Source organism: Barbus barbus, assembly GCF_936440315.1.
Source record: "Barbus barbus genome assembly, chromosome: 28".
NCBI lineage: Eukaryota > Metazoa > Chordata > Actinopteri > Cypriniformes > Cyprinidae > Barbus > Barbus barbus.
The window spans coordinates 4,532,438-4,552,463 of NC_136756.1; the positions used below are offsets into that span (position 1 = coordinate 4,532,438).

Below are 20,026 nucleotides of genomic sequence, written 5' to 3' on the forward strand. Positions count from 1 at the left end.
AGTTTTTAAAGTGAGTTTGCTAGTTTAGTTTAGTTTTTATTTTTTTGAAAATGCTTAGTTTTAGTTTAGTTTTTATTAGTTTTAGTGTTAGTTTTAGTCTTTTTTTCTAATTTGGGTTATTTGTCAGGGGCAAGATTCAAAAAGGTCAGAAAAAGTATTGTGTAATAATAACTCAACAAAACCATCATACAATTTTATAAAATATTTATTCAACAATAACACCAGTACATAAAATGTACATATGGGCACAAATATGTATGTAAACCGTCTCCGCAGTAAGTGCAAAATGTGTAAGTGACGTACGTGTGCGCGAGTGAGCAAGAGTGTGTGCGTGTGTGTGTGTGTATATGTATGTGTGTGTGTGTGCACGAGTGAGTGAGCATGTGTGAGTGTTTGCGCGTGCGATCGCGAGTGAGCAAGAGTGTGTGTGTGTGTGTGTGTGTGTGTGTGTGCGAGTGAGCAAGAGTGTGTGTGTGTGTGTGTGTGCGAGAGTGTGTGAGCATGTGTGAGTGTTTGCGCGTGCGATCGCGAGTGAGCAAGAGTGTGTGTGTGTGTGTGTGTATATGTATGTGTGTGTGTGTGCACGAGTGAGTGAGCATGTGTGAGTGTTTGCGCGTGCGATCGCGAGTGAGCAAGAGTGTGTGTGTGTGTGTGTGTGTGTGTGTGTGTGCGAGTGAGCAAGAGTGTGTGTGTGTGTGTGTGCGAGAGTGTGTGAGCATGTGTGAGTGTTTGCGCGTGCGATCGCGAGTGAGCAAGAGTGTGTGTGTGTGTGTGTGTGTGCGAGTGAGCAAGAGTGTGTGTGTGTGTGTTGCTTGAGTGTGTGTGTGTGTGCGAGAGTATGTGAGCATGTGTAAGAATACCTCTTACAAAATCCACACGCCGTACCAAAAATCTACACATGTTCTAGAATTCACACCCTACAAATACCACAGCTGTACAATTTTCACACCCTATACTAAATTTACCCTATAGCCTACAGTCAATAGCCTACTCATCTGGATTGAAGCAGCAAACATTCAGTGTAAAAGTAAAAAAATTACATAACATTATTTTATATTTGAATCACAGCTTATATAGTGTTTTGACATCGACAACCACAACCAAAAAGTGCATTTTACCTCAAACTTACGACTAGTTAACTTTCTAAAGAAGGCATAATCGCTTCTCGGGTCAACATTAACACACTGACAAAATTATATTCAGAATTTAAAATATTTTTGTATCACTTTTTAATGTTTGATTGAAGGTGTTCAAGAGATGGAGATACCAACCTTTCGCGAACTTTCAACGTCAAACGAACTCGTTCTCATGGAGACGCGGTGTGCACGGAGGGGAGGGGCTGTGTGTGTGTGTGCGCGCGCGCGCGCGCATGTGAGAGACACATGAGTGACAGAGAGGCGGAGGGAGAGCAGGGAAAGGAAATGCAGCTGAACGAATACGCTGAATGTTCTAAATAGCGTTAAAAAATTAAAGACCTTGACAAAGACGAAAACTAAGGACATTTACTCTATAATTTTATTTTATTTTAGTTAGTTTTGCCAAACACACATTACAGTTTTAGTTAGTTATCGTTTTTTTGTAATGCCTCGTTTTTATTTTTATTTCAGTTAACGACAATGTTTTTTCCCACCTAGTTTTCGTTTTTTCGTTCGTTTTCGTTAACGATTATAACCTTGGTGGCCACTCAGTTAAACAATTACCTAGTTCTATACAGTCTTCTTGAACCTTTTCAGTTGCGTTTCAGGAAAGGCATATTACTGAAACTGCTTTAGTGAGGGTTATAAATGATCTTCTTATTGCAGCTGATTCAGGGACAAGCAGTATATTGGTCTTGTTAGACCTTAGTGCTGCTTTTGACACCATATGCCACTCTGTTTTACTTAACAGGCTGTCTAGTTGGCTGGGTCTCTCTGGAACTGTTCTTGCTTGGTTTCAATCTTATTTAACCAATCGTGCCCAATTTGTTAGCATGGGAAATTATAGAATTGTTACCGTGCCTGTTTGACTGGGAGTTCCTCAGGGTTCAGTATTGGGCCTAATTTTGTTTAGCATATATATGCTACCTCTTGGGGAGATCATCAGGAAGTATGGTCTTGGGTACCACTGCTATGCGGATGATACCCAGATTTACATCACCACTAGCTCTGATGTTCACCGCACATTATCTATACAGAGCGATTGTCTAGAAGAGATCAGAATCTAGATGCAGAGTAACTTCCTGAAACTGAATGGTTATAGAACTGAAATGATGTTAATTGGCATAGTGGCGGCTACTCGTAAGGCCAATGGCATCAGTTGGCTGTTGATTCCAGCTTAGTACATCCTTTTCACAGGTGTGGAATCTTGGTGTCATTTTTGATCCTCGGCTAACCTTTGATATTTGAACACATAACCTTTGAACACATTTCTAAAATTTCCTTCCACCATCTTAAGAACATTATACGGCTTAGATTTTTCTTCCTTTTGCTGATGCGTAATTCTGCACGGGAACACATTGCACCTGTGCTTTCACAGTTACACTGGCTTCCTGTTAATGCTAGGATTCAAATTTTAACATATAAAGCACTACATGGGACTGCACCAGAGTATCTTTGCTCTCTTTTAAGTTCATATACTCCTTATCCCTCTCTCCACTTCTCCACTCTTCTCTTTTACTTTATCAGCCTTCATGCAAACTTAAGACTATGGGGGAAAGACCTTTTTCATTCAAAGCCGCCAAATTATGGAATGCACTTCCTTTTAATATCAGAAATGCACCAACTCTGGATCACTTTAAAAAGTTTATTAAGATCCATTTATTTAAGCTTGTTTTTAATTAATTCTAGTATTGTTGTATTGTTATTTTTGTGTTGTTTTACTGTGACGCTTTGGGTTTAAGAAAAGTGTATTACAAATAAAATGCATTATTATTATTATTATTTAAGGAGTGTGAGGTCTGTACTGTGTTTGATCTGAATACTGTTCAGAAAGATTGTGTCAAGAAGTGCCAGACAAGTGTGCACCTGCTGTCTGCACTCATTTATTACCCACAACCCCCCACTCCACATACTCAGTCACAGAAGAACAGCAAAGCTGAAGCTAGTTTAAAATGTATGGACATAAATTTAAAGATATTATGATTTTGAAGGTAATGAATTGATCCAAATAAGTGCTTGTGTGTTCATTATCTGAGGAAGTGCATACAAGCAGCACACTGATCATGATAATTCTGCACTCTTATTCTGTCACTGATCATCAGATATTCACTCTTGTCTGTTTGTTCTTGTCTTGGAGAAGAGGGTGTACATACAGAAGAGCTGGACAATGATCTTGGTACGTCTCTCCTCTCGCCTGTGCCAGGTTTGATTATTAAATATTATTAGCATGATTCTCTTTGTATGCAGTATGAGTGTGTGTGTGTTTTCAGTAGCAAGACGCCACTTGTCAGGTCTTTAATATTGAGATATTCTGTGAGATAGAGAGTGAATGTAATGCTGCTAAAAGCTGCTTCTCAAGCTACCAAAAAAGTGTGACAGTGATGAATGATCTTTCTCAACACTTACTCCGAGCACATAACTGTCATCTCTTTGCTGATTTGTCTGTGTTTGCGGTCAGAACTGCCTCCTGGCTGGGAGAAGATCGACGACCCGGTGTATGGAGTCTATTATGTTGAGTAAGTGTAAGATCCCTCCATCTCATAATCAGTCCAGGTCAGTGACTGAATTACAGAAACTCCCAGTGTTGTGTGTGTGAATGTAGGACCCGGACTTTATTCTGTTCAACACTGCTGTATTAGGTTTATCAGCTTGATCTTTTTGAAAACAATTACTGTTGGAATCATTCAGTAAAAAAACACACGGGATCACGGCACATTTCAGATAGCTTCAGGCACTGTATGGTTTAGTGTAGAGAATTAGAATCAGCAGAGCTTGGATCCGTCTGAAGATGCTGATGCTGACCGGTTGTGTCTCTGTGTCTCAGTCACATTAACCGTAAGACGCAGTACGAGAACCCGGTTCTGGAGGCTCGGCGGCAGAAGCAGCTGGACGCACAGCAGTCGCCGGAGGACGGACGCTACATCAGAGGTGCGGATCACTTCAGAGTCAACTAGAACATATAGTCAAACTACCAAAAACTGATATACACTATTACCTGTGTCATGCTGTAGTATTTACTTCCGTATCACTGTGAGCGTTGTGTAAGGAAATGTAACACTCTCCTTTACATGAGTTTATATGATTACACATGTGACCCTGCAGCACAAAAGCAGTCATCAGTAACACAGGTATATTTGTAGCAATAGCCAACAATACATTGTATGAGTCACAATTATACATTTCTCTTTTATGCCAAAAATCATTAGGATATTAAGTAAAGATCATGTCCCATGAAGATATTTAGTAAATTTCCTACCGTAAATATATCAAAACTTCATTTTTGATTAGTAATATGCATTGCTAAGAACTTCATTTGAACAACTTTAAAGGAGATTTTCTCAATATTTAGATTTATTTGCTCCCTCAGATTCCAGATTTTCTAATAGTTGTATCTCAGCCAAATATTGTCCTATCATAACAAACCATACATCAATGGAAAGATTATTTATTCAGCTTCAGATGATGTATACATCTCAATTTCCAAAAATGGACCCTTATGACTGGTTTTGTCACACATGTCACACTGGTTTTGGGTTACCCTTTATATACATTTCTACTCAATTGCTAATTTCTACTGACTTCCCTTTTATTTCTGCTCTACTTTAGACATTCTACTAACTGTAATTTTGCAATTTACTCAACTAACTCTCATGAGAGGATCAGTAGACTGTGAGGTTAGTGTTAGGGTTAGTAGGATAAGTGGACATGTACTTATGGCAAACTGTAGAATATCCATCAAAATAAAGTGTGAGCAGATCTGAAGCAGACGGTAAATAATACTCTAATGACTGCTGGTTGGCATTATAAAGTTACTGATAGTTCGTAGAATGACTAAAGTGAACAATCAGAATAAAGTGTAAGCATCAAATTAATTGACAAGCCCCTAAATCACAAAATCCTTTCAAAGATATCTATTATATCTTATTCTTTTGAATTATGATTCTTATGCTCACTAAGGCTGCACGTATTTGATATTACATTAAAAAGTATAATATTCTGAAATATTACAATTTAAAATCACTGTTTTCTATGTGAATATATTCTAAAGGTCCCACTTTATATTGTGTCCCTAATTCCTGTGTACTTACATAGTAACTAGATGTGTACGTAGTGTGTAACCACCGTGTAAGTACACATTGGTACATAGTATCTACAGCTCAAATGTTTGTGTAACTACACATATGTAACAACCCACTGAATGGTATGTGTAAGTACAGATGTGTAACAGGACTAACAGCACTTTTTGGTAAAGAAAGTGTTACATTTTATATTAAGTAGACGATTCCTATGGATTTATTAATATATATATATATATATATATATATATATATATATATATATATATATATATATATATATATATATATGCGCATTATATTTATATATATATAGATATGTAATTACTTTGATGTTACGCAGCAGCAGCCAGTAAGTTAGGCTTTACATATAAATTGTGGTTGGTGTCCAGAATGTTACACTTTATACACTTTGGACAGTTCCTGAGGAGTTACCATGTAACTACACTGGTATTACTGTGGTGCACCATCTCCAACTCGAGATCCAACTCCTCCCACTTTACATATCCCTAAACCCACCCGTTCCCACCCCCTGGATCAAATTGTTCCAATTACTCTTATACATACTGTTGTTACAAGATGTACTTACATAATTCCTGTTACACAAGTATTTAGTGAAGTGAAAAAAGTGTTGTTACCAATGTCCTGTTATACATTTGTACTTACACATACCATTCTGAGTGTTGTTACATGTGTGTAGTTACAGAAATATTACAGCTGTAGATACTATGTACCGATGTGTACTTACAGTGCTGTTACATACTACGTACACATCTAGTTACTATGTAAGTATACAGGTGGGACCAAAAGTACAATTTTTATTTTCCCATTGAACATTGAAGCAGTGCTTCTTAATGGTTTTTATAGTTTTTTTTATTTAATGTTCCCTTCTGTTCTGGTTGTGTTGTTGTTCATATCAGAATGGATAGAGGAGCACTCGTCCGCCGGAGCTGCGATCGGCTCTTATGTGCCCAGTCATCTGGAGACATACAGAGAGCCTCAGAGCAGTCCGTCAGCCCCTCAGGCCCCGGGCCCCAGGCGTAAGACTTCACTCACACTGACTCAATATTCATTTTTAATGACAGGACTGAATAATGGATAACTCGTTGTGTGTGTGTGTGTGAGCAGGTGGAAAGCCGTTCTTTACCCGTAATCCAGCCGAACTCAAGGGCTCCTTCATAAGCACTAAGCTGCTGAAGAGCCGGCGAGGTTTCGGCTTCACTGTGGTCGGCGGCGATGAACCAGACGAGTTCCTGCAGATCAAGAGTCTGGTGCTGGACGGACCGGCCGCTGTGGATGGAAAGATGGAAACAGGTCCGGACTTTCTCTTCCATGTTCATCTGATTATACGCTTCTTCTTTGACATATTAATCATCCAAAACCAGAGAGTGCTTCGCAAACACTGCATATCAAATTACAAAATCCACAAGGAGTTTTGTTCTGTGGCATCACTTTTGCATTAAATGTTTGTGCAAAATCTGGTTAAGAAATGCAGTTTGAAAAACTTTGACATGCAGTTTGAAAAAAGTGAAAGTGACGTGACATACTGCCAAGTATGGTGACCCATACTCGGAATCCGTGCTCTGCATTTAACCCATCCAACGTGCACACACACACACACACACACACAGCAGTGAACACACACAGCAGTGAACACACACACACACCGTGAACACACACACACACACCGTGAACACACACACACACACACACACCGTGAACACACACACACAGCAGTGAACACACACACACACACCGTGAACACACACACACACACACACCGTGAACACACACACACACACACCGTGAACACACACCTGGAGCAGTGGGCAGCCATTTATGTTGCGGCGCCCAGGGAGCAGTTGGGGGTTCGGTGCCTTGCACCTCAGTCGTGGTATTGAGGGTGGAGAGAGCGCTGGACATTCACTCCCCCCACCTACAACTTCCCCAAGTTTGAACAAGTTTGCTGAAGTGAATAATTTTAGCTAATCGTCTCTGTGCAGCATTTTATGCCCCTTTTTTCCATAACTCATCCTGAATGATACCTGTAGAGTAAAGGACTTGTGTTGAAGTAAACTGTGTCAAAAACATTTGGTTCAGTATATCAGCTTCATAAAACAAAGGATTTACAAAGAGTTTGCTAATTGGTTAATTGCTAAAGGAAACTTGTTCAGAGGAACGATTAGACTGTGATGCACCAAAATTTCAGCAACAGAAAATATTTGGTTAAAACAGCAATTTTTAGTCTTTTAGTTTTGGAGGGCTGAAACTGATGCAATCAGTGTTTTATTTAGACAGCAATAAACTTAATGGCACGTCACGTTTTTTTTTTTTTTTTTTTTTTTTTTTTAAAGTAGACAACATAAGACCACAGAAAATAAGAACTATACCAAAACCAGAGACAAACATGCAATGTGTTGTGCAAGAATACTCCCCAGCCTTCTAATACATGAAAAGAGAAAATGTGTATAAACAAATAATAATAACAGTAGTAGTAATAAAAACAATGCAGATCTAGTATGTACACATTGCTATTATTGATATTTATTTATTGCAATTATTTCCAATTATAATTATTTATTTATTGATATTTTCTTTTTTTTGTTACCATTCCTGTCACCACTGCCATCCTGAGAAAATAGCTTATAAAAAAAAAAATCTTGAGTAGGGCGGTGAGGCTGTGTCTCTTAACACGTGTGTGTGTGTGTGTGTGTGTGTGTGTGTGTGTGTGTGTGTGTGTGTGTGTCTCAGGCGATGTCATCGTCAGCGTGAACGACACAATCGTGCTGGGATACACTCACGCTCAGGTGGTGAAGATATTCCAGTCCATCCCTATCGGCTCCATGGTCCAGCTGGAGCTGTGCCGTGGCTACCCTCTGCCCTTTGACCCTGACGACCCCAACACCAGCCTGGTAACCTCAGTGGCCATCCTGGACAAAGAGCCCATCATAGTGAACAGTCAGGAGGGCTTCGAGTCCATGCCCTGCCTGGGGCCCGTCGGCAGCGGCCCCGGGGCCCCTGAGCCAGTCTTGTTCGGCCCCGCCCCGGACAGCGCTCTGAGGGGCCCAGCTTACGCCAGCGACGTGGTCACGCTGGCATCCTCCATAGCCACGCAGCCCGAGCTGATCACGGTCCACATCGAGAAGGGCGACAAGGGCTTGGGCTTCACTATCGCAGACAGTCTGGCTGGAGGAGGGCAGAGGGTGAAGCAGGTGGTGGATTACCCACGCTGCCGAGGGCTGAAGGAGGGTGACATCCTGCTAGAGATCAACAAGAGGAACGTGCAGGGCATGGGCCACAACCAGATCGTGGATCTCCTCAGCAAATGTCCGCGAGGGAGCGAAGTTACTCTGCTGGTGCAAAGAGGTGAGCGCATGCATTCCCACAGAGAACCTGCTTTACTGACCAGCCGCGAACTGCTCTGCTCCATTTAGCACTGATATTATATTATATATTATGCATCATGATTTATCCATCTCTGAAAGCTGGATAAATAATCTTTCCATTGATGTATGGTTTGTTATGATAGGACAATATTTGGCTGAGATACAACTATTTGAAAATCTGGAATCTGAGGGAGTAAATAAATCTAAATATTGAGAAAATCTCCTTTAAAGTTGTTCAAATGAAGTTCTTAGAAATGCATATTACTAATCAAAAATGAAGTTTTAATATATGTACGGTAGGAAATTTACTAAATATCATCATGGGATGTGATCTTTACTTAATATCCAATGATTTTTGTCATAAAAGAGAAATGTATAATTTTGATCCATATAATGTATTGTTGGCTATTGCTACAAATATACCTGTGTTACTCATGACTGCTTCTGTGCTGCAGGGACACATATTTGTATGATTGAGTAATGAAACTACTTGCAGTGTGTTTTTGCAGCCTTGAGCGTTGTAGCCAATCGCAGGTATGTCTGAACAAAGCGGCCAATCAGAGGCCTTTTCACCAGTTTCTATATATTATTAATAAGTAGTTATTAGTCTCGTGGACTAAGGGCCAGTTTTACTAAACAGGGCAACTTACCACAAGAACACAATATCAAAACAGGGCCGATGGGTGTGGAAATTTCTACGTTTCTTTACTGACAATGCGCAAATTAAAGAACACAGACGCAACATTTCATTTACATAATGACTAACGCAACTTACCCCAAGTGCAGCACAAATTAGTGTAAGGATATGTTCGGATTTGGATAATGTGTTCTTCTGACATTCCAAATAAATTAATACATGTGCAAAAAATCCTCTCCCTTCTACCACGCACTCTGTGCCTCCTCGCAGCAACAAATGCAGCCATTTCAAGCGCAAAATAGTTTATTAAAAATAGACATGCTTTTTTGGGATGTTAAATAATGCCACAAATACCAGTAATTTGAGGAGCGCAAACGTTAGTAAATCTCGTTGCGTGATTCATTTGAATAATCTCCCCCCATAAATATTGCGTCTGAAAGGGAAACTCCTATAAATGTATATTCAGTAAGGTCAGGTGCAAATATCTGTGTCCTCATCTTTTCAGCACTAATTCTTCACTGCGTGTCTTTAGTAAATCCTGACACTACTATTTTAACACCAAAAGATGGTTTGTGCTGGTGCAAGCTGTTAGTAAAACTGACCTATGTGTACAGTAAATATCTTTTATGAGAAATAGCTTCTTTTTAGGCTTTACTAAATATAAAATAACATGCAATTATTTTGTGAAAATTGTTCACATTTTGCAGTTTACAACCAGTGTTTCAAATAATTTAAATCTGATTGCCTTTCTGGCCTCTGCTAGACTCACTCCGACTCCAGCCATAAAACAGTATATTTTCTGTTGTTGTCATGCATCAGTGTCTATCCAAACATACTGTACAAACCGTACATTGGTTCTGGGAATCGCTGTGGCAGACAGGCCAGAAACATGTCACTCCTCTATATTCACAATCAGCTTTGTATTGATTTCACTGATAGCACACACTTGCTCTTGTGTCTTCTGTCATATTTCTGTCCATATTCAGAATAAACTTATATTCAGAGAGTTGTGTGTGTGTGTGTGTGTGTGTGTGTGTGTGTGTGTGTGCTGGTATTCACTACGTGGTGACCAAATGTCCCCACAAGTATAGTAATAGCAGTAAATTTTGAAATGTTTTGGTTCCCATGAGGAAACAAGCTTATATATCAAACAAAATAAGTATTTTGAGAATCTAAAAATGAGGTGTAGGGTTGTTGTCAAGACCACCTAAACCCAGACCAAGATCAGAGTGTGTTGAGATCAAGACCAAACCAGATTCAACTGAAAGAGCCACCTTTACTGCCTGAGAAATGTCTTATCAATAATCTTAATGGCTTAATAAATAAATACACTTAGTATAATAAGGCACTATATAGAGCTGTTACCAAATTAATTCACTAACAAATAAAGTCCACTTCTCTGCAGGGAAAAACTGCATCTGAATTGGTATAAATTACAACTGCATCAATATTATTGAGATTGTTTTAAAAATAACATTTAGAAGATTCAAATATCAGACTTGCCAACCTGTACGCATTTTGACCTCAAAGTACGCCGGTACGATTTGTCATTTTAAACTACGCAAAAACCTGGTGAATGAATGAATGAATGATGCATTTATGTAGCGCTTTGTGTATTGCAGTACACCCAAAGCGCTTTACAATCATGTGGGGGGGTCTCTCCTCAACCACCACCAGTGTGCAGCATCCACTTGGATGATGAGACGGCAGCCACAGGACAACGGCGCCAGTGCGCTCACCACACACCAGCTACAGGTGGAGAGGAGAGAGTGATAGAGCCAATCAAGTGTATGGGCATTATTAGGAGGCCGTGATAGACAAGGGCCAGTAGAGGGAATTTGGCCAGGACACCGGGGTTACACCCCTACTCTTTACGAGAAGTGCCATGGGATTTTTAATGACCACAGAGAGTCAGGACCTCGGTTTAACGTCTTATCTGAAAGACGGTGCTTTTTGAAAGTATAGTGTCCCCGTCACTATACCGGGGCGTTAGGACCCACACAGACCGCAGGGTGAGCACTCCCTGCTGGCCTCACTAACACCTCTTCCAACAGCAACCTAGTTTTCCCAGAAGGTCTCCCATCCAGGTACTGACCAGGCTCAACCCTGCTTAGCTTCATTGGGCAACCGGTCTTGGGCTGCAGGGTGATATGGCTGTGGTGTGGTGACGCCTTTGTGCAGCATAAACCGATCAAGCGACAGCAATGAAAGAGCACTTCGACCAATCAGAGCGCTGGTTTCATTCCCCATCTAGCAAGTGGGATGATTGACAAATGCGTAGACGTATCATTAAAAAGAGACTGCAAATAGACAGCAAAACAAAATCCTGCTCGGTCTCGTACCTTTTTTACTCCCGCTGTCTGATTTCTTAAAAGAGGACAGTACACATGGTACTTACAACTAAGGTAAATGGGTTGGGGTGGATGTGGAAAGTTACAATATTGAGTTGAGTTAACGTAATCCTCTGGAGTCGATGTGATCGCATTGATATTGTAGATGAACTGTGAACAGAATAAAAGCACACATTCATATTCAGTCAGATCTGCTGCGGTTTATTTGTGTTCATATAGCTGCACTCACTGAACAGCGTCTTAATATTAGGGCTTTTAGTCCAAAAAAGTGCACGTACTTGGATAAATACTGATATATTTGCACTAGAGCTTCGCCCGTGTCTAATAAACCTTTAAAAAAGTCTTACCGGAACATTCACATCTGCGTTCAGCTGCTGACACAGAGTTACCGTGTTTGAGTAACAGCTTCACAAACAGTCTTTTCAACTACACAGTGTTATTTCTGTATTACAGTCCTTCATAAGTTAATAGTTCAGATATAAACACTGATGTGTATGGTAGCGATCAAAATAGACCTTTTGAAAGTTAACTGGCGCTTCAAATAACGTTTGTGTCGATGGCATTGTTTGGCCACTAGGTGCAGAAAAGTGACTTAAAAAGTGTATTTGTGATTGAATCAAGAGAATCGTTTAAACACATTGATTCATCCAGTAAAGAAACAAGTGAAGTATTTATGAGTGAGACATTAAATCATTCATTCAAACCACTTTTTCAGAATTTTAATATAAACTAAATATATTATAAATACATATTAATTTAAATGTTTAATAATTTGTCCAATTAAACACTTTTAAATAGACTGCAGCAATAATAGTTTGTCACACATTATTTTGTTTCGTGGGAGAATCGTGATCTCTGTTTGAGACAAAAAAAATTGTGATTCTCAATTTATCCAGAATCGTGCAGCTGTCGTATGTGACTGAGTGCAGACCTTTGGGAAATATTTAACATGAATAACGTTATCCTAACACTACTTACAGTTGTGGTCAGAATTATTGAAACCCTTGGTAAATATGATCAAAGAAGACTGTGAAAATTAACCTGCTTTGTTAATCCTTTTGATATTTTATTTAAAGAATTCACAAAAAGCTAACCTTTCATTGGATAATAAGAATTTAAAATGGGGGGAAATATCATTATGAAATAAATGTTTTTCTCAAACACACGTTGGACACAATTATTGCACCCCTAGAAATTCTTAAGAGTAAAATATCTCTGAAGTATACTCCCATTCATATTCACAATTTTGAGCACTCCAGGGTGATTATGAACATGAAATTATCCAGCCATGGCTTCCTGTTTCACAGAAATATAAATAGGAGGGAAAACAAAGCCCAAATTCCCTTAATCATCCATCACAATGAGAAAAAACTAAGAATATATTTCTGATGTGCAGCAAAAGATAATTGAGCTTCACAAATTAGTGAAGTGGCTTTAAGAAAAGAGCTAGAGCAGTGAAAATCCCCATTTCCACCATCAGGGCAATAATTAAGAATTTCCAATCAACAGAAAATGTAATGAAACTGCCTGGAAGAGGACGTGTGTCTATATCGCCCTAATGCACGGTGAGAAGGAGAGTTTGAGTGGCTAAAGACTCTCCAAGGACCACAGCTGGAGAATTGCAGTAAACAGTTGAGTCTCGGGGTCAGAAAACATTTAAAAAAATTTGTCAAACAGCACCTACATCACCACATGTTGTTTGGGAGGATTTCAAGAAAAATTCTCCTCACTCATCCAAAAACAATCTCCAGCATATTCAGTTATCAGACAGGACTGGCACTTCAAATGGGACTGGCTTCTATGGTCAGATGAAACTAAAAAATGAGCTTTTTAGCAGCAAACACTCAAGATGGGTTTGGTGAACACAGGGATAAAAAGTACCCCATGTGTACAATGAAATATATTGCTGTATTTGTGATGTTGTGGACCTATATTTCTGCTGGAGGTCCTGGACATCTTGTTCAGACACATGGCATCATGGATTCTATCAAATACCAACAGATAAAAAATCAATAAGTGACTGATTCTATTAGAAATCTTATAATGGGTCATGTTTGGATCTTCCAACCGTACAATAATCCAAACACAAACCTCAAAAACAACACAAAAATGGGTCACTGAGCACACAACCAAGCTTCTGCTGGCCATTCCAGTCCTCTGACCTGAACCCTGTAGGAAATGAGTGAGGTGAACTGAAGAGAAGAAGCACCAACATGGAGCTGTGAATCTAAAGGCTCTGGAGTGATTCTGGATGAAGGAATGGTCTCTGATCTCTTGTCAGGTGTTCTCTAACCTCATCAGGCATTATAGGAGAAGATTTAGAGCTGTTAAACTGACAAATGGAGGTTTCAAAAAGTATTGAATAAAAAGGTGTCGTTAATTGTGACCAATGTGTATCAGAGAAAAACATTTATTTCATAATGATATTTCCCCCCATTTTAAATTCTTATTATCCAATGAAAGGTTAGCTTTTTGTGAATTTTTTAAATAAAAGATCAAAAGGATTAACAAAGCAGGTTAATTTTCACAGTCTTCTTTGATCATATTTACCAAGGGTTTCAATAATTCTGACCACAACTGTAATTTTCAAGCTAGTTTGCCTATTCACCAGGCATTTAAGTTGGCAAAGTAGTGTAAAGTTATGTGCTCGGTGACAGAAAAGTGTGTGTGTTCATGCCTTGCAGCTAAAAAAAAAACATGACATCAGATGAGGACATTGACATGGAGAGAGACCTAAAAAGAAACCAAAAAGAGTCCATGCCCCACAGCAGTTCCTCACAAAATATCAGGATATGATATATGCACCCCCCCCACACCCCCATCACACAAGTGGAACTCCAAAAATATTTCAAAGGTTGGCAGGTCTGAAATATGATGGAAAAACAAAATAATACTGAATGATAATATGCCAATAAAACAGTAGGCTGTAGGTTAGGTGGCGGCAAATTGCCTTAATGAATGAGTCATGGAATCATTTATTCAATTGATTTGTTCAAAGAAAATGATTCACTCAGTAACGAATCACCACTGTGTTACTCGGAAACACATAACAGTTCTGCTGTGGATTTGTCTGAAACAATTTGTTTGTTGAAATTGTGTTTGAAGTCGTGTCTAAAATGTAATTTACTTAATATTAACTTCTTGTTCATTGAAGGTTTGTATAAAATCAATAGCACATTTGCAATCATGCTCATATTCATGAAAACAGCTCTCTTGCTCTTGATATTACTTAATTACATATGTTATAAAAAAAGTACTTTTTTGCAATCATATTTAGAATTTTTATTAATTTTGTTACTTTTTTTGACGCAGTTCCCTATATGCAATTCTAGCCCAGCACAGCAGTACCAAAATAAATTCAGTTAGAAATAAGTTATTGATTGCATTTGAGGTTATTGCAAGTTATTGAAGCAGGAAGTTTTACATCCAATCGCATTAATGATGTTAACAAATAAATCGGACATTGTGTCGGCAATTTAGTGATATCCATACAGATGTGGTCTTGATCGGTCTTGAAATAAAATCCCAAGTCCTCTTAGTCTGAGACCAAACACATTTACATTTATTCATTTAACAAGCTTTAATTTGTTTGTTTTTTATTTTATTTATTTACAACCTGAATTTCAGAAATGTTGGGATGTTTTTTAAATTTGAATAAAATGAAAACTTAAAGAATTTCAAATCACATGAGCCAATATTATATTCACAATAGAACATGGATAACATAACAAATGTTTAAACTAGGGATGTAACGGTATGAAAATTTCTCATCACGATTGTACTGACCAAACTTATCACAGTTAACAGTATTATCACAGTATTTTTCAAATGTGCTGGAGATGTTCAAAAACTACCAACATATATAGAATAACTTTCAGCATTCATAGTGTCTTCCAAAACATACAAGCTGCCCATACCGTATGCACTTATGCACTCCTATACCATCAGAGATGCTGGCTTTTGAACTGAATGCTGATGACACGCTGGAAGGTCTCCCTCCTTTTTAGCCCGGAGGACACGGTGTTCGTGATTTCCAACAAGAATGTCAAATTTGGACTTGTCTGACCATAGAACACTTTTCCACTTTGAAACAGTCCATTTTAAATGAGTCTTGGCCCACAGGACACAACGGCGCTTCTGGACCATGTTCACATATGGCTTCCTTTTTGCATGATAGAGCTTTAGTTGGCATCTGCAGATGACACAGCAGGTTGTGTTTACTGACAGTGGTTTCTGGAAGTATTCCTGAGCCCATTTAGTAATGTCAATGACAGAATCATGCCGATGGGTGATGCAGTATCATCTGAGTGAGTGAGTGAGTGAGTGAAGTGACATTCAGCCAAGTATTGTGACCCATACTCGGAATTCGTGCTCTGCATTTAACCCATCCAACGTGCACACACACAGAAGTGAACACACACACACCGTGAACATACACCTGGAGCAGTGGGCAGCCATTTTATGCTGTGGCGCCCGGGGAGCAGTTGGGGGTTCGGTGCCTTGCTCAAGGGCACCTCAGTCGTGGTATTGAGGGTGGAGAGAGCGCTGGACATTCACTCCCCCCACCTACAATTCCTGCCGGCCGGAGACTCGAACCTGCAACCTTTGGATTACGAGTCCGACTCGCTAACCATTAGGCCACGACTTCCCTCAAGGGCTCAAAGGGCTGAGGGCTCAAAGACCACGGGCATCCAACAAAGGTCTTCGGGCTTGTCTCTTACAGAGATTTCTCCAGTCTCTCTGAATCTTTTGATGTCATGCACTGTAGATGATGATATTTGCAAAGCCTTTGCAATTTGAAATTGAGGAACATTGTTTTTAAAGTATTCCACAATCTTTTTAGGCACTCTTTCACAGATTGGAGAGCCTCTGCCCATCTTTAGTTCTGAGAGACTCTGCCTCTCTAAGACATCCCTTTTATAGCTAATCATGTTACAGACCTGATGTCAATTAACTTAATTAGTTGCTAGATGTTCTCCCAGCTGAATCTTTTCAAAATGTTTTGTTTGTTCAGCCCTTTGTTGCCCCGTCCCAACTTTTTTGAGACCTGTAGCAGGCATCAAGTTTGAAATGAGCTCATTTAGTGGATAAAAGTGTAAAATTTGTCCATTCAAACATTTGTTATGTTCTCTGTTCTATTGTGAATAAAATATTGGCTCATGTGATTTGAAAATCTTTGAAGTTTTTATTTTATTCAAATTTAAAAAATGTCCCAACATTTCCGGAATTCAGATTGTATTTATTTATTTATTTTACACTTTTATCCCAAGCAACTTACAATTGAGGAAAACAACAAGCAATTCATCATAAAGAGGCAAATAAACACAGAAAGTGCTCGTAATGCAGTACAAATACAGCCAAGACCGGTCTCAAGTACTATAACACTAGGGAGGGGTAGGTTTAGGTGTAGGGTTAGAGGAAGAGGATAGAAAATACAGTGTTTACAGCAGAAAAAACATTACGCCTATGGAACAGGCGCACACACACACTCAAACACTGACACTCTCTCACACACACACGTTAAGATGTGTGCAATGCCATGAATTTCAGTAGCATGCCTTCGTTTGTTTCCATGACGATACTCAGATTAATTCCAGTGAGTTGGAGAACAAACAGAAAGCTGATACAGAGACTATCAGATATCAGCTGGGTTTTCTTTGATTTTGTTATCATTATGAGGGTATATTTTTGTACCATATAAAGCACACGTTCTGTAGAATCCATCGTAAGTCCTCGTGTGCATTCCTGACACAAAGTATAAATCGGTTAGTGAGAGCTTGTTTGGCTCAAAGTCTAATGTGACACATATCTTTTGCTGAGAATACAATCCCAGAATGCAATAATAATAATAACAATAAATCCAAGGTAATGGATGAAGTGAGGGAAATGTAGATAATAAACAAACATATTTGATTCTATTAGTAAAATAGTTGTCTGCTTGTGTTTGTTTATTTATGTGTAATGACGCTGTCCATCTTTGCAACACAGAGCTGAGCTATTTCTGTGAATGCACAGGATTCGTTAGCCACTATAGGGAAATAACTAGAATGAGTGCAGGAAACTGTAAATCACTGAAAATAAAATGATGACAATACTTTGAATTAATATGATGAGAAATGGCAGTTTGCAGCATAATGAACTGTTGGACAGCTGAAGTAACTGGAAGCGACTGACTCCAGGAGCAGCACACGTTCACGCCAGTTTTATACTGCTGCAGACAGTGCTCTGACAGAAACAGACTTGACTTCATTACCTCAAATCAAATCAACATCAAATACAAAAATACTTCTAAATATTGTATGTCACAACACAAAACATTCTGCTGGAATACCTTGCATGAGAAATAATACACCTGCCCGCATTATACAGGATCTTAGATTGTGATGGAATAACAGGTTTGGTTTGCTAATCGTGAGTCATGAAAGTAATGTTACAGGACTATTGATTATGGGCTAAAGCATGAAGAAATGCCAATTCTATGACATGCTTGCTTTTAAAACAAGCATGTTTCTGGGTAGAAAACAAATTCAAATACATTTATGCTTTTTAAACCACATGAATTTCACGAATGCTGATTAAACGGAGACATAATGATTTATATGTGTAAATATTACATAATTTGACACACTTTATATTCATCCACAGCATGAATAAGATGTGTGTGACATGAGTCTCACTGGATTATCAGTGTAAATGGACATTGTAGGTCTGTGATGATGTGTGTGTGTACATGTGTGTGAATCAGAGATGCACACAAACACACACTCGTGGGTGGGTGGAGCAGGATTCTCAGCAGCAGCTGATGCATGAACACACACATGCACTCCAGCGCACAGACGGAGGCTCTGCTCTGATATGAGGAGCTGTGTGTGTGTGTGTGTGTGTGTGTGATATGAGGGTGACGATTTCTCTTTCTCTGCCGCTGTCTCACAGGAGTCCTGCAGCCCAAGAGAAGCCCTAAAGTGCTGGTAAGACAACTTCCCTTTCATTTCTCACCTCATTTCTATCAAAATAGACAAAGTCTGTTGCAATCAAATTGTTTTCATCTCTATGTCTCATCTGTGTCTATCTGTTGAGCTGATATGTGTAAATGGACATTGTAGGGAACAAACCTTCCTCACTTAAGAATGAATGCCTGTTTAGAAAAATGTACAACACAGAAATTTCAAACAATTAATTTAAGATGTAAATTGTGGTATTGGTGGGTGCTGTTCTTTGGAAAACCACCCAAATGATTGTTAATCCAAGGATTAAAGAACCAGGATTAAAGAACCAAGCGGTTCTTGGAGACCCAGCGTCTTTCTTATCTGACACACTCCATCTCTCCTAACGAGCTGATGATCTGAATCAGGGCTGTTTAATGAGGGAGACATGCAAAATGTGCAGAGCGGTGGGTCCCCTGTTGGTAAATTCATTGGCCATCTTGCCTTAGATCCCTTTTCACAGTTGGCTTTATAGTCTGTTTGCCATTTGATGTCAAACACTTTTTTAACTCTTCCTTGTAGTTTACCTTAGATCTTGAAAATAAAACAAAGGTGTACGTTAAAGCTGTGAACTCAATGCAAACCAACACGTGAATTCATTAAGATAATGTAAATCACTCAGTACCTTTAATACTGTTAAAAAGGTTTAATATTCATGAATAAGATTAACTTATCCATTTGTTTGGGAGTGCAGTGCACTTACAGAGAAGCTCCGCCCACACGTGCTTCTGATTGGCTGTGATATTTGATTGATTCTGTCACGTGGCGTAGCTGTGTTGCGTGTGGTCTGGACAGACAAATTACTTGTCACTGGAATCTTGTCACGCCACGTCTGGTCAGGAACCGGTGTTAGATGTTTGTCCAGTCTATAAACACAGATCGTGATTGGAGCCTGCTGGCAAGAAGTTACAAAAACTTTCTGATGTCTCAAACTGTTATCATATAATAAAAAGCTGATATAAAACACAGCATAGTGTTTTCTGCAATATCTTGGCAATAATACTACATTGCATTGAAATGTGATCAGTCAAATAATGACCATGCTTCCTGATTGTTTCTGCTTGCTTAGCTCTTCACTTTGCTGCTGTTGTGAATGTAATTATGCCCCACATCCACCCCATACATCCCTGTATCCCAATAGCACTGCACTAGTAACAACACCACAGCAATGAGCTGACAGCCGCCCACAGCACTCCAGCAAGGTGGAAGAAGCAACAGTAGCATCAAAAAGCTCTGCTCACGTTTTTATCTGGGAGTGTAATAATCTAGTTGTTATTAGCATTTAATAATCTTTATCATGTCAGGTGAGTGAGATTATAAATATATAATAAGAAATGTGAATAATTTATAAGATCAAGACAAGAATTGGCTTTTCAGCAAACTCTTTGCACTGTGTGTGTGTGTGAGTGTGTGTAATAGTTGCTGAATAAGAGTCGTGTGCTTGAATTGTAGACACA

At 39.1% G+C, this 20,026-nt stretch overlaps 1 protein-coding gene across 1 annotated transcript in view; it reads left to right on the forward strand.

The window, feature by feature from the left end:
• magi1a (membrane associated guanylate kinase, WW and PDZ domain containing 1a) overlaps positions 1-20,026 on the forward strand; it is an 82,657-nt gene that overhangs the window by 34,321 nt on the left and 28,310 nt on the right. Inside the window, exons 6-12 of the mRNA XM_079382647.1 lie at positions 3,274-3,312; positions 3,595-3,652; positions 3,961-4,064; positions 6,133-6,252; positions 6,341-6,526; positions 7,964-8,578; positions 18,520-18,554. Of these exons, the coding sequence (XP_079238773.1) occupies positions 3,274-3,312; positions 3,595-3,652; positions 3,961-4,064; positions 6,133-6,252; positions 6,341-6,526; positions 7,964-8,578; positions 18,520-18,554 (1,157 nt within the window). The remainder of the gene's footprint in view (positions 1-3,273; positions 3,313-3,594; positions 3,653-3,960; positions 4,065-6,132; positions 6,253-6,340; positions 6,527-7,963; positions 8,579-18,519; positions 18,555-20,026) is intronic.